Source organism: Dendrobates tinctorius, unplaced genomic scaffold, assembly GCF_039654945.1.
Source record: "Dendrobates tinctorius isolate UK_male_01 unplaced genomic scaffold, ASM3965494v1 ptg000028l, whole genome shotgun sequence".
Lineage (NCBI taxonomy): Eukaryota > Metazoa > Chordata > Amphibia > Anura > Dendrobatidae > Dendrobates > Dendrobates tinctorius.
The window spans coordinates 65,034,880-65,047,093 of NW_027361696.1; the positions used below are offsets into that span (position 1 = coordinate 65,034,880).

General features: G+C 48.1%; 1 protein-coding gene across 3 annotated transcripts; it reads right to left on the reverse strand.

The window, feature by feature from the left end:
• Nucleotides 1-684: 684 nt before the first annotated feature.
• On the reverse strand, nt 685-3,752 carry LOC141085476 (DNA-directed RNA polymerases I, II, and III subunit RPABC5-like). 3 transcript variants are annotated; one of them, XM_073570865.1, is made up of 3 exons: nt 3,602-3,752; nt 1,350-1,465; nt 685-943 (listed from the first exon to the last, which is right to left on the reverse strand). In XM_073570865.1, the coding sequence occupies exons 2-3, from the start codon at nt 1,442-1,444 to the stop codon at nt 835-837; spliced, it is 204 nt and encodes a 67-aa protein (XP_073426966.1). In that variant the 5' UTR covers nt 1,445-1,465; nt 3,602-3,752; the 3' UTR covers nt 685-834. The 3 variants fall into 3 exon arrangements, with proteins under 3 accessions (XP_073426966.1, XP_073426967.1, XP_073426965.1); XM_073570866.1 differs by having other exon boundaries at nt 1,350-1,445; nt 3,602-3,716; XM_073570864.1 differs by having other exon boundaries at nt 1,350-1,445; nt 3,650-3,699.
• Nucleotides 3,753-12,214: the final 8,462 nt, after the last annotated feature.

Sequence of the window (12,214 nt, forward strand, 5' to 3'; positions counted from 1 at the left end):
AGACTCTAATGCTATTTTTTTGCACATTGCGTGGGACAAGCGCGCATGCGTTTTTTTAACGATACTGGGAGAAACAAAAAAATGCAACATGTAGCATCCGGCGCGTCTGGTCGCACACCTGGAAAATGCGAAGCGCATGAAAACGCTGAGGCACGTGTGCAATCACTAGACACCGTGCCCGCCATTTTACAGATAGGGGACAATTGCACGTGCGACCAATAGAGCACGACGCGCTGCGCGATAAAACGCTAGTGTGAAACCAGCCTTAGTTATTCTAATTTACTGAGATAATGTCTTTTGAGTTTTCATTGGCTGTAAGCCATAATCATCACCATTACCAAAAATAAACACTTCAAATAGATCACTCTGTGTGTAATGACTCTATAATATATGAGTTTCACTTTTTGTATTGAAGAACTGAAATAAAATAACTTTTAGATGATATTCTCATTTAGTGAGAGGCACTTGTATTTGGTGTTATTTGCTTTATGACTGCACTGACTCTTCTGGGTTTTTTTCACATGGCAAAAAACATCAATTTGATAAATTTTTCCAAAAACGGTACAGTTCTAGATGAATGTAAAAATAAAATTCACAGCGACACAACATCAAACTAAAACCGTCAACTCCTTGACTTCTAAACTTTCACAAAAAGCATCAACTTGTAGAATTCAGACAGTGAGAAACGCACAAATAAATATTTTATTGATGCCCTCAGTGTAGTTGACAGTTAAACATTTTTACTTTAACACACACACAAAAAAAAACCATGCTTCGTCCGCGGGGCGCCGCGCAGAATCGTGCTTCGTCCGCGGGCCTCCGTGCCATCTGACGCTACTTCTCAAGGGGTGCGTAGTTCAGCAGCTTCTCAATGAGGTCGACATGAGAGAGGAGCATCCGGCGGCAACAGTAACGCTTCAATCCCAGAGCGTCCAGGGCATCCCTGAGAACAAAAGGACCATCTGGTTAGTCGGTGTCTTATTGGAAACCGGTAAGGTTGAATTCACAAGTCCATGAAACGTCCCACGCAGCACAGATTAGCCGCGACCCGAACTCAACATTCTCAAGCAAATATGAGGGCACCAAGTTCCTATGTATTTTAAGGATAAAATACAAGTGAAGGCCAGCTGCTGGCCAAAATGTACGACCCTTTAAAACCCGCCATGCTTTGTTACATGCAGTCTTTCTGATGCATCAAGACTTGCTTGCTCTGGGGTTGTCTCGGATTTCCGGTTGACGGCACCATGGAAACCTCAGAGCAAGCACAAAATTGGACATATTCCCTGCTCATAAAATAAAGCACGTCTAAGTATTCAGTTTTCAAAGGGTTAGTACTGCTGAATCCTTACCCTTCTGTATATTCTGCTTGCAGGAGACCCAGATACGCCTCCCATTTGTTTCCGACCACCTTCCCGCAGGTAAAGCATCGGACTGGTATAATCATGCTGCACCGGTGAAAAAAAAGCTGGAACAATCACAAAGGAAGATAATTCAAACATTATATCCTCCCTTCCTTTTCTGAACAGTTATGCACTGTGCTTTTACAGGTACTGCAGTTTTTTTCTCCCTGGGTTTGAGATCCAATCCCCTTAAATTAACTCTTTCTCCACATAGAGGAGGCATACTAAGGCTATGTGCACACATATGCAGAAAATTTCTGCATGAAAACCGGACTCCTTCCCAGAAAACGCGTGTTTTGTTGCGCGGTTTTTGCATAAAAAACGTGCGTTTTTTGCTGGAGCGGGCCCAGTCTCATAGAAAATAGTTAGAAATGCGGATTTTTCCGCGAAATTAATTAGCATGCTGTGTTTATTAACCGCGATGCGTTTTTTTCGTGGAAAAAAAACGCATCAATATGCACAAAAAGTGCAGAATTCATTAAAATGAATGGGATGGTTCTTTTAAGCGATTTTTAAGCGTTTTTGCCGGTAAAAACGCTTAAAAAAAAACGCTTACTTGTGCACAAACCCTGAAGCTCCCTATGTTAAGTGGGGGAGTATGACATGGACTCAGGGGCCGAGCACTGACGCAATATCTGAGGCTCATCGCTGGACCTGGGGAGGATAACTAAAGGACTTTTTTTTGTTGTTTTTTTATTTAAAAAAAACTGCAGCCAGGGAAGAAGGGTTTAAAAAAAATGGAAAACCTTTTGATATAACCCTTAGGCTGTGTGCACACGTTCAGGATTTGCAGCAATGTTCTGTTGCAAATCCTTAACGTGCAAAGCAAAAAATAAGCAGCAAGGGGGTGCGCGAGCCTTCATGAATCTTATTCACGTTAGTGACGCTAGGAAATCCTTCTGGTTTCTGACAACTGTGCAACAAAAAACAAACAAACAAAAAAAAAAACGCAACATCTGCAGAAAAAGACAGAACCTGCGCGCAGCAAGTCATTATGATATTGCAGTGCATATGTTCCGCCAATTTTCCTTGTGGATCCGTTTTTTTCCTCATTGACTTTCATTATCGGCGGATTTTGACTGATGACTGTCCGTTGCATCCGTATTTCTGCGGATCCGCCAAAATTTTGGCGTCCGCAGAGATCACCGAACGGACCATGCAACGTTGTTTTGCAGTCCGGATCCGCATTTTTGCCTTTTAACCCTGAATCAAGTGTCGCTGCTGGTTGAAAAAAATCTCTCTCTCTCTCCTTACCCGCAACCTCCATTCCTCGCGCGCGATCTCCAGCCCCACATCTCTCATCGCGCGATCTCCAGCCCCACATCTCTCATCGCGCGATCTCCAGCCCCACATCTCTCATCGCGCGATCTCCAGCCCCACATCTCTCATCGCGCGATCTCCAGCCCCACATCTCTCATCGCGCGATCTCCAGCCCCACATCTCTCATCGCGCGATCTCCAGCCCCACATCTCTCATCGCGCGATCTCCAGCCCCACATCTCTCATCGCGCGATCTCCAGCCCCACATCTCTCATCGCGCGATCTCCAGCCCCATCCCGCGAGATGACCGGTATTAATTTTTTTTTATTTTTTCCTGCCGCGGTTCCTAAATTTTTACCATCGGCGGATCCGTACATCCGCCGATCCGCTGTCCCCCGTTTCTGTCAGTCCGCCTGCAGATCCGTTTTCCGCTATTTTGGCGGCTTTAGACTGACAGAAAAAACTGAAGTGTGAAACAGGCCTTAGTGCCAGCTGTCAGGATGCTCCGGCGATTTGCATACTTCTGGACACATTCTGACTAGACTTGTCCTGCCTCGATCCATTCACGTCTAGTCGGCATGTGATTGTATGTATGCAGATTATATACTTGTGGTCATGTGCCCATTTTGCTAAATAAAAAGTATGAAAGTGAACACCATAGACCATAAAGTAACATGTTCTTATATGAACGACGGGTCTCCAGGCGTCATTCGTAAGGGACTTCCATTCAAATTAATGCCCAATCTGAAATTCCAAAACTAGATTGCGAGCTCACTGCTCTGAATGGCGGTGATCTCATCTCTGTATAACGCTGCGGAATAGGTTGCTGCCATATATGGGAAATCATATCACAACTACAATAATTTACATATTGCACTACTTATAATCTCTACTACAGATGAAGCATTATGTCCTCAGCCTTCTTACACCTTCCATACTCACCAAACCTTCAGCTTCCTCCTCTCCTAGCAATGGACAAGATGCACTCACCAGCAGGCAGAGAACTTTCTGGGGCTAGCTAGCATCTGTGCGCATGCGTGTGATGCAGTTGTTTTTGCAGTTCCTTCAAACTTCCGCCTGGGGGCAGCAGAGGACGCGGATTATTTCAGGCTGTGCGCTGATTATGTAACGCTGACTGTGCAGGTGATGCGCGCTGCTGCACTGCATGACTCATGCTAGCTGGTAGGGAAGGAGGAAGAGCTCAGAAAACTAGTAATAATCACTGGAGCTGTAAATTATCAGTCTGGGAAGTGGGTGTCATTATTTATAATATATGCCAAGCTGTGCCAAGTGCTGGGAACAGCTACAAAAAATGCAGCTATGTAGGTGGCGCTCACATAAGTTGTGGGAACTTAGCCTAGAGATGCATATCTGATGGAAATCCATTGATGATGTCTCAACAGTTTATGGAATCTCTCTTATGATGTTACAGTAGTTTCTGTGATGGAAAAGAAACTTGTAATGTCACAGTAGGTTACCTGAAAGGAGTTAAAGAGTTTCCCCGATACCGAGAGCTTAGTATCTATTTTTACAACATAAACACTTTTTTTTGTAATTCATTTAACTTGAAAATTCTCTACCTTTTCCTCCATGCAGTCAACTTCTGCTACTGCCATTGATTTGAGATGTTATCAGGAGGCGGCAGTGAAAGAAGTAGGGAGGAGAGACCACAGCGCCTTCAAGGGGTGGTGCTGCTTCACTCCACAACTTTTTTCACCACCACTGATTTGGGACATCATCAGGAAGTGGCGCTGTGACACACCGCACAGATACTTTCACCATTAATGATTCAGGACATCGCTAGAGAGTGGTGCTGTTTCACTCCCCAAAGTGGCTTTCAACACCACTGATTTGGGACATCACTCCCCACTGCTTCTTTCACCACTATTGATTCAGGATATCTTAGGGAGTGGTGATGCTTTACTCCACACAGTTCTTTTACCGGCACTGGTTTGGAACTTCATCAGGGAGTGGTGCTTTTTCACTCCCTAAATCATCTTTCACCACCACTGATTTGGGACATCATCAGGGAGAAGTGCGGCATCACTCCCCACTGCTTCTTTCACCACTTTTGATTCAGGATATCTTAGAGAGTGGTGATCCTTTACTCCCCACAGTTCTTTTACCACCACTGATTCAAGACATCATCAGGGAGTGGTGCTGTTTCACTCCCCAAAGCGTCTTTCATCACTACTGATTTGGGACAGCATCAGGGAGAGTAGCGGCTTAACTCCCCACTGCTTCTTTCACCACTATTGATTCAGGATATCTTCGGGAGTGGTGTTGCTTTGAGTTCTTTTACCACCACTGATTCACGACATTATCAGGGAGTGGTGCGGCGTCACACCCCACATCTTCTTTCACAACCTTTGATCTGGGAAATCATCAGAGAATGGCGCTGCTTCACTTCCAAAAGCTTCTCTCATCACCACTGATTCAGGATGTAACAACCCTGCCGGCGTCACTGCATGGGCTCCCATCCCCCACACACCAACTTACTCACTGATCCAGGCCATACTGTGTGTTCTGTCTGCTGCCGGCTCCATGCTGTGTGCCTCTTGCTTCCTGCCTGTTCTCTGCTTGCTTCCTGGCTGTGTGCATAGGAGGGCTGCGCTGGCACTCTCTGGTTCTTATGGAATCAGTGTGCACCTGCCTAATGTGCTCCCAGCCAATCACTAAGAGGCCTCTAGTATTTAGATCAGCTCCACCCGGTGGAAGATGCCTGAGCAATGCCTTTTCTCAGTGTCTTACTACTGAGTTGTCAGGTCCTGTCCTGTGTTTCGCCTTCTCTGGAGGCTTGATTCCTAGTCCTGTATCTTGTACCTGTCTGTATGCCCTCCAGAAGGCAGAATATCCTGGTTTCTGTGTCCTTGTTCCTAGCCTTGCCTTATACCTGTCTTTTTCCCCTCCAGGAGGCAGAATATCCTGGTCTCTGAGTCCTTGTTCCTAGCCTTGTACCTGTACGTCCACCCTCCAGGAGGCAGAATATCCTGGTCCCTGTGCTATTGCTCCTTGCCTTGTCTCATACCGGCCCCTGTTCCTGTACCTTGTCTCATACCATTGCCTTGTCTGAACTCAGTCCTACCTCTGTCTCTCAGTCTCCTTGTCTGTGGCTCCTTTCCCTGCTGTGTCTTTCCTTGTGTCCTCTTGCAGCTCTGCCTGCTCCACACTCTTGTGACTCTGCCTGCGTTCTGCACTCTTGCGGCTCTGCCTGCTCGGTACTCTTGCGGCTCTGCTTATGCTCCGCACTCTGGCAGCTCTGCCTGCTCCGTACTCTTGCAGCTCTGCCTGTGCTCCGCATTCTTGTGGCTCTGCCTGTGCTCTACACTCTTGTGGCTCTGCTTATGCTCCGTACTCTTGTGGCTCTGCTTATGCTCCGCACTCTTGCGGCTTTGCCAGTGCTCCGCACTCCTGCGGTTCTGCTTTGATCTGCTTTGTTCTGCTGCTGCAGAACCTTTTGCTGCTAACTGCAGCTCCTCTCCACAGCCTTGCGATTCTTCTCCAGTGTGAACAGGTCCAAACCTGTTCCTTCATACCCATCTATATTTCCATCCTTCCCGTACCAGTACCTCCTGTGTGAACAAGTCTCTACCTATTCCATACACCACCCCTTCCTTCCCATGTCCCTGTGTTTCAGCTGTGCCCACCTGCCAGTGTCTCAGCCGTGTCCGCCTGCCAGTGTCTCAGCCGTGCCCGCATGCCAGTGTCTCAGCCGTGCCCGCATGCCAGTGTCTCAGCCGTGCCCGCCTGCCAGAGTACCAGCCGTGCCTGCCGTGCTCTCCTGCCTGTCTGCCAGTCGTGCCTGTAGCCCGCACCTGACCTAGTGTCCTGTTCCCCAGTGGGATCAGCAGCAGACACCATCCTGGAGTGGAAACAGTCAGCTACCTGCCGCACAAGCCTGACATCACCATCAGAGACTCCAGCAAAGACCGAGGTAGCTGTCCTAGTCACGCCCCTTCCAGGGTAGTCTGGCTTATGGCACAGTGGGGCCACAACCCCCTCGCTCGCGTCAACCTGCCAAGGCGTCAGCGTGACAGTTTGCTCAGGCCATGGTCCCCGCTGAGTCCCATGTCCTTGCGCTCTCAGACCATGATAAACTTTTTTCTTGCCCATATGAGCAACCAAGAGAATTTGTTCCACCAAGGGTGGTTCAGATAATTGATTCACCAGACCCAATCATTGTCTCCAATGCAATTTTTAACCAACTCCTGGCTTATGAGAAGCTCGACCCTGCAGATCTGCCCACGTTATTTGGGAATCTTAAGGAGTGCCAAGAGTTCCTGGAGCAGTGCTTGTGGTACATCGAGTGGAATGCAGCCTGTTTCCCCCCTGATTGGGTCAAAGTGGGATATAGAATGTCCTACCTAGCAGGACATGCATTGATATGGATCAGTTCCCTCTGGGAAGCAGGGGATCCTATCGTCACGGACCTAGAGGCCTTCCTGGTGGCCTTCCATAAAGCCTTTGATGTGCCTTGTCCAGCTGCTCCTGCGAAGTCTTCCCTGTCTAGATCCGAGAGGCGCTCCAGATGGGCGAAACCTGTGAGAAAACCGCCACGTCAGACCACGACTGTCCAAAACCCTCCTGTTCCTGTACCTGTTAAGGCAGCTACCCAAGTGAGACCCAAGAAGGCTGATGAGAGTGGGCTGGCAGAGCAGCAGCCCAAAACCAGCAATAAGAAGTGCATACGGTGTCGCTGCGGTTGTGTGGAACACACGGACGGTCTCTGTCCAAAGGAACTAAAGTCCCAGAACCTTGGGCCAGCAGGAGAGGCTGCCCTTGGTGAAAGTACCTCCTCTCCACCAACGTATGTGACTGTTCCGGTGCCTTGTGGGAGCTTCGGCCCTGCAGATGTATTAAAGCTGCAAGCCAGATGGAGTCTGTGTGTAGTTCCTGTTCAACAGCTCCAGAATCCGGCGAGGGCGTTTGGTGATGGCCGAGCCCTACTTAGGTACAGTCCAGTTTTGAAGGGACAACTATAGCTCCAAATAGGAGCGTTATGTATAGAGAAGTTTGTTTTTCATGTACTGTCCAGTTTGCCCATCGGTTAATTCTGAGCCAGGTACTCTACTGCCCGTTCCGGTCCAGAGACCCAGCGTGGTGCTACGTTTGGAACTACCAAATCACCAGAGGTGCCTAGTTCCAATACATCGAGGTCAGTCTACAGGTCATCGAGGTCAGTTGTTACCTTCTCCACCTGATCTGCTGGCTATTGAGTCATTGTGTCACTGAAGAAAAGGAAGCAGTGGCGCCCTCTCCACACATCTCCTGTGAGGATACCAGTGACCAGTTCCCAGGAACATCCCTGTCACTTGAAAGTTTTCCTCTGGGCCATGGGCAGAAGATGGATCCTGTGAGGATGCCTTCAGATTCCATGTGGCAGGTGGATGAAGAAGTTGGAACAGAAGCCTTAGTATCCCCGTTTTTCTCCAACTTGGAAGAAGAGGTCCAGTTTTCTTTAGATAACAGGCAGAAGATGGATCCTATGTGGGTACCCTCAGCTTCCATGTGGCCGGTTGGTGAAGATACCAAGGCGAAGGTGCTTTCCTCTGGTCCAAAGGAGGAGTCCCAGTTTTCTCAGGATAACCGACTGAAGTTGAACCCAGTGAGGGTGTCTTCAGTTTTCAGGTGGCCGGTTGATATGAAAGTCAAGACAGAAGCTTCCAAGTCCCTGCTTTCTACCAACCTGGAGGAAAAAGTCCAGGTCCTTGTACCCTCAGTGTTGGGAGCTAACTTCGCTGGGCACAAAGAGACTTGGCAATCTGGGATCTCTGATGTCACACCTACCTCTCTCTACCTGAGGAATGTCATGATGGCTTTGTGTGTGCTCCTATCCTTCTTCTACAAGTCATTCTGGCGGGCTTGATGAAGAAGAGGCGTAAAGGGGGGGTAGTGTAACAACCCTGCCGGCATCACTGCATGGCCTCCCATCCCCCACACACCAACTTACTCACTGCTCCAGGCCATACTGTGTGTTCTGTCTGCTGCTGGCTCCATGCTGTGTGCCTCTTGCTTCCGGCCTGCTCTCTGCATGCTTCCTGGCTGTGTGCATAGGGGTGCACCTGCCTAATGTGCTCCCAGTCAATCACCAAGAGGCCTCTAGTATTTAGGACAGCTCCACCTGGTGGAAGCTGCCTGAGCAACGCCTTTACTCAGTTAGTGTCTTACTGCTGAGCTGCCAGGTCTTGTACTGTGTTTCGCCTTCTCTGGAGGCTTGATTCCTAGTCCTATACCTTGTACCTGTCTGCCCTCCAGGAGACAGAATATCCTGGTCTCTGTGTCCTTGTTTCTAGCCTTGCCTTGTACTTGTCTGTCTGCCCTCCAGGAGGCAGAATATCCTGGTCTCTGAGTCCTGCAAGTAAGCTTGTCAGTTAGCTAGAGAGGATCCTGTCCTGTGTGAAATCAATCTTCCAGCATCGAACTAGATTGTGCTAAAACTGTGTGGCAGTCCCCAGAAGCCCCATTTGCTAATCCAAATAGTTTGTGATAAAACTGTGTTTCAGTGAGAAATCAGAAGGCCAGATTTCCACTTACGAATCATTAGGCAAAACTGTTGTCCAGGCACACTATCTAAGAAAATAAATAGTGATTGTTCATTTAGTGACAGGTGACTGACAGGTGTGGGCCTAAGGTTGCGAAACAGCAGGTTACAAGAGGGTTATTGCAATTTGTATGTAACCCCTTCTCATGTACAGAGGGTATTATTCAAATTATTGCAATTTTTGCTTCTACTGAGTTTTTTTGCACATTTGGCAGATATCGCGTTATCTGCCAAATGTGCAAAAAAACTCAGTAGAAGCAAAAATTGCAATAATTTGAATAATTTTACAACTACATTCATGAACCGACATACTATATGCGTGATCAACATTGCTTAGTGGGGGAATCTCACCGCACTAAAATGCCGACCAGAAGGCCTTCACCAACCACCGGCTGTCCCATCAGCTACATCGGCTGATTCTTCCTCACTGTGCCAAGTCTTCTTACACAGGTCTCCAGATGCAGAAACTCCACTTGTTGTTATTATTATTATTAATATTTATTTATATAGCGCAATTGATTCCATGGTGCTGTACATGAGAAGGGGTTACATACAAATTGCAGATATCACTTACAGTAAACAAACTAACAATCACAGACTGTTATAGAGGGGAATGAGGACCCTGCCTTTTTGGACTTGCATTCTACAGGATGGTGGGGAAGGAGACAGTAGGTTGGGGGGTTGCAGCAGCTCCAGTGATGGTGAGGCGGTAGCTCCAGTAGTGGTGAGGGGGCAGCGGGGATCATTGCAGGCTGTAGGCTTTCCTGAAGAGATGCGTTTTCAGGTTCCGTCTGAAGGATCCAAGTGTGGTTGATAGGCGGACGTGTTGGGGCAAAGAATTCCAGAGGATGGGGACTATTCTGGAGAAGTCTTGGAGGTGGTTGGGTGAGGAGCGAATAAGTGTGAAGGAGAGAAGGAGGTCTTGGGAGGATCGGAGATTACGTGAGGGAAGATATCGGGAGATTAATTCAGAGATATATGGAGGAGACAGGTTATAGATGGCCTTGTAGGTCAGTATTAGTAATTTGAATTGGATACGCTGAGGGAGTGGGAGCCAGTGAAGAGATTTGCAGAGGGGAGAAGCGGAGGAGTAGCGAGGAGAGAGATGAATTAGTCAGGCAGCAGAGTTAAGGATGGACTGGAGAGGTGCAAGGGTGTTAGCAGGGAGGTCATAGAAAAGGATGTTGCAGTAGTCGAAACGGGAGATGATGAGGGCATGCACAAGCATTTTAGTAGAGTGAGGGTTGATGAAGGGACGGATTCTGGAAATATTTTTGAGCAGGAGGTGGAAAGAGCTTGGATGTGCATTTTGAAGGACAGGGCAGAGTCAAGGGTTACTCCGAGGCAGCGGACCTCCGGTACGGGGGAAAGCGTGATGTCGTCAATTGTTATAGATAGGTTAGGTAAGGAAGATCTGTGAGATGAGGAAAAATGATCAGTTCAGATTTGTCCTCATTCAGTTTGAGGAAGCGGGAGAAGAAGAAGGAGGATATGGCTGATAGACACTCCAGGATTTTGGAGAGCAGAGAGGTGACGTCTGGGCCTGAGAGGTAGATCTGAGTATCATCGGCATAAAGATGGTACTGGAATCCGTGGGACTTTATGAGTTGCTCCAGGCCAAGTGTATAGATTGAGAAGAGTAGGGGTCCTAGAACAGAGCCTTGGGGGACTCCAACAAAGAGAGGTTGGGATGAAGAGGTAGTGTGGGAGACGCTGAATGTGCAGTTGGAGAGGTATGAGGAGATCCAGGATAGGGCAAGGTCTTTGATGCCAAAGGAAGAGAGGATCTGTAGTAGTAGGCAGTGGTCAACTGTGTCAAAGGCAGGGGACAGGTCTAGAAGGAGGAGTATAGAGTATTGTCAGTTCGCTTTGGCTGTAAGTAGGTAGTTAGTAATTTTGGTCAGGGCTGTCTCAGTGGAGTGATGGGGGCGGAAACCAGATTGTAGATTGTCAAAGAGCAGGTTAGATGAGAGATGGGAGGAAAGTTCAGCATGGACGTGCTGCTCCAGGAGTTTGGAAGCGAATGGAAGCAGCGATATTGGGCAATAGCTGGACATAGCGGTTGGGTCGAGGGTTGGCTTTTTGAGGATAGGCGTGATTGTAGCATGTTTGAAAAAGCAGAAGGGAAGGTACCAGAAGTTATTGATAGGCTGGAGGTGGGTTAGAGATGGGATTGTTCACCCCCTACAGTCGGAACTTGGACATGACTGCTGTTTTTGTGTCACCTAGCACAACACATCTTTCTCAACCCACCATAATATATCCGCCTGCACCTCACTCACAGTCTAGCAGTTTGCCCACTTTTCCGTACTCCACCCTCTCTCAGTCTAGCAGTTTGCCCTCTTTTCCGTACTCCACCCTCTCTCAGCACAGCAGCCAGCCGTCGGTGCTGCAGTTGTGGTTACGTAAAAGAATGTTTCTTTCTACACATGACAGTGCTAAGAGCTTGAACTCCACCATCTCCAATCTGTTGGCCACGGAAATGATGTCTTTCCGCCTATTGGATACAGACGGTTTCTGAAAGCTGATGGCCACTGTCGTTCCCCAGTACCAGTTGCCCAGTCACCATTACTTCTCTAAGAAGCTGTGCCTGCACAACACCAGGATATTGCTGACAACATCACCCGTTTCCTGAAAAAATCTTTATCTGCCGTGGTGGATTTAACCACTGACACTTGGATGAGCAAACATGGGCAGGAGAGTTACATCTCACTGACTGGGCATTCGGTGACTCTGATGGCTGTGGGGGCAGGTGGTCAAGGGGCTGCTCCACAAGGCTTTGAATCCTGAAGGCTTGCAGGACAAACCTCTATATCTAACACTTCCTCCACTGCTTCTGGCTCCACCACCTCCTTTAGGGCCTCCACCTGTGCCCTCAACCTCTCCTTTAATCAGACACACGTTCCAAAAGTGCAGGTAGAATCCCCCCCCCGTACTGCACAGGCATGGCTCACCAAAATCAGGCAGTGTCAAAATTAATTTGCCTTGGAGATCACAGTCACACACTTCAAGAG

Excerpts from the sequence above, each read along its gene's own strand:
- LOC141085476 (XM_073570864.1), bottom strand. The coding sequence starts at position 3,684 with ATGCTAGCTAGCCCCAGAAAGTTCTCTGCCTGCTG. Across the intron at positions 1,446-3,649 it reads AGAAAGTTCTCTGCCTGCTG|CATGATTATACCAGTCCGAT; the intron begins GTGAGTGCATCT and ends TCACCGGTGCAG. Across the intron at positions 944-1,349 it reads CAAGCAGAATATACAGAAGG|GGATGCCCTGGACGCTCTGG; the intron begins GTAAGGATTCAG and ends TTTTGTTCTCAG.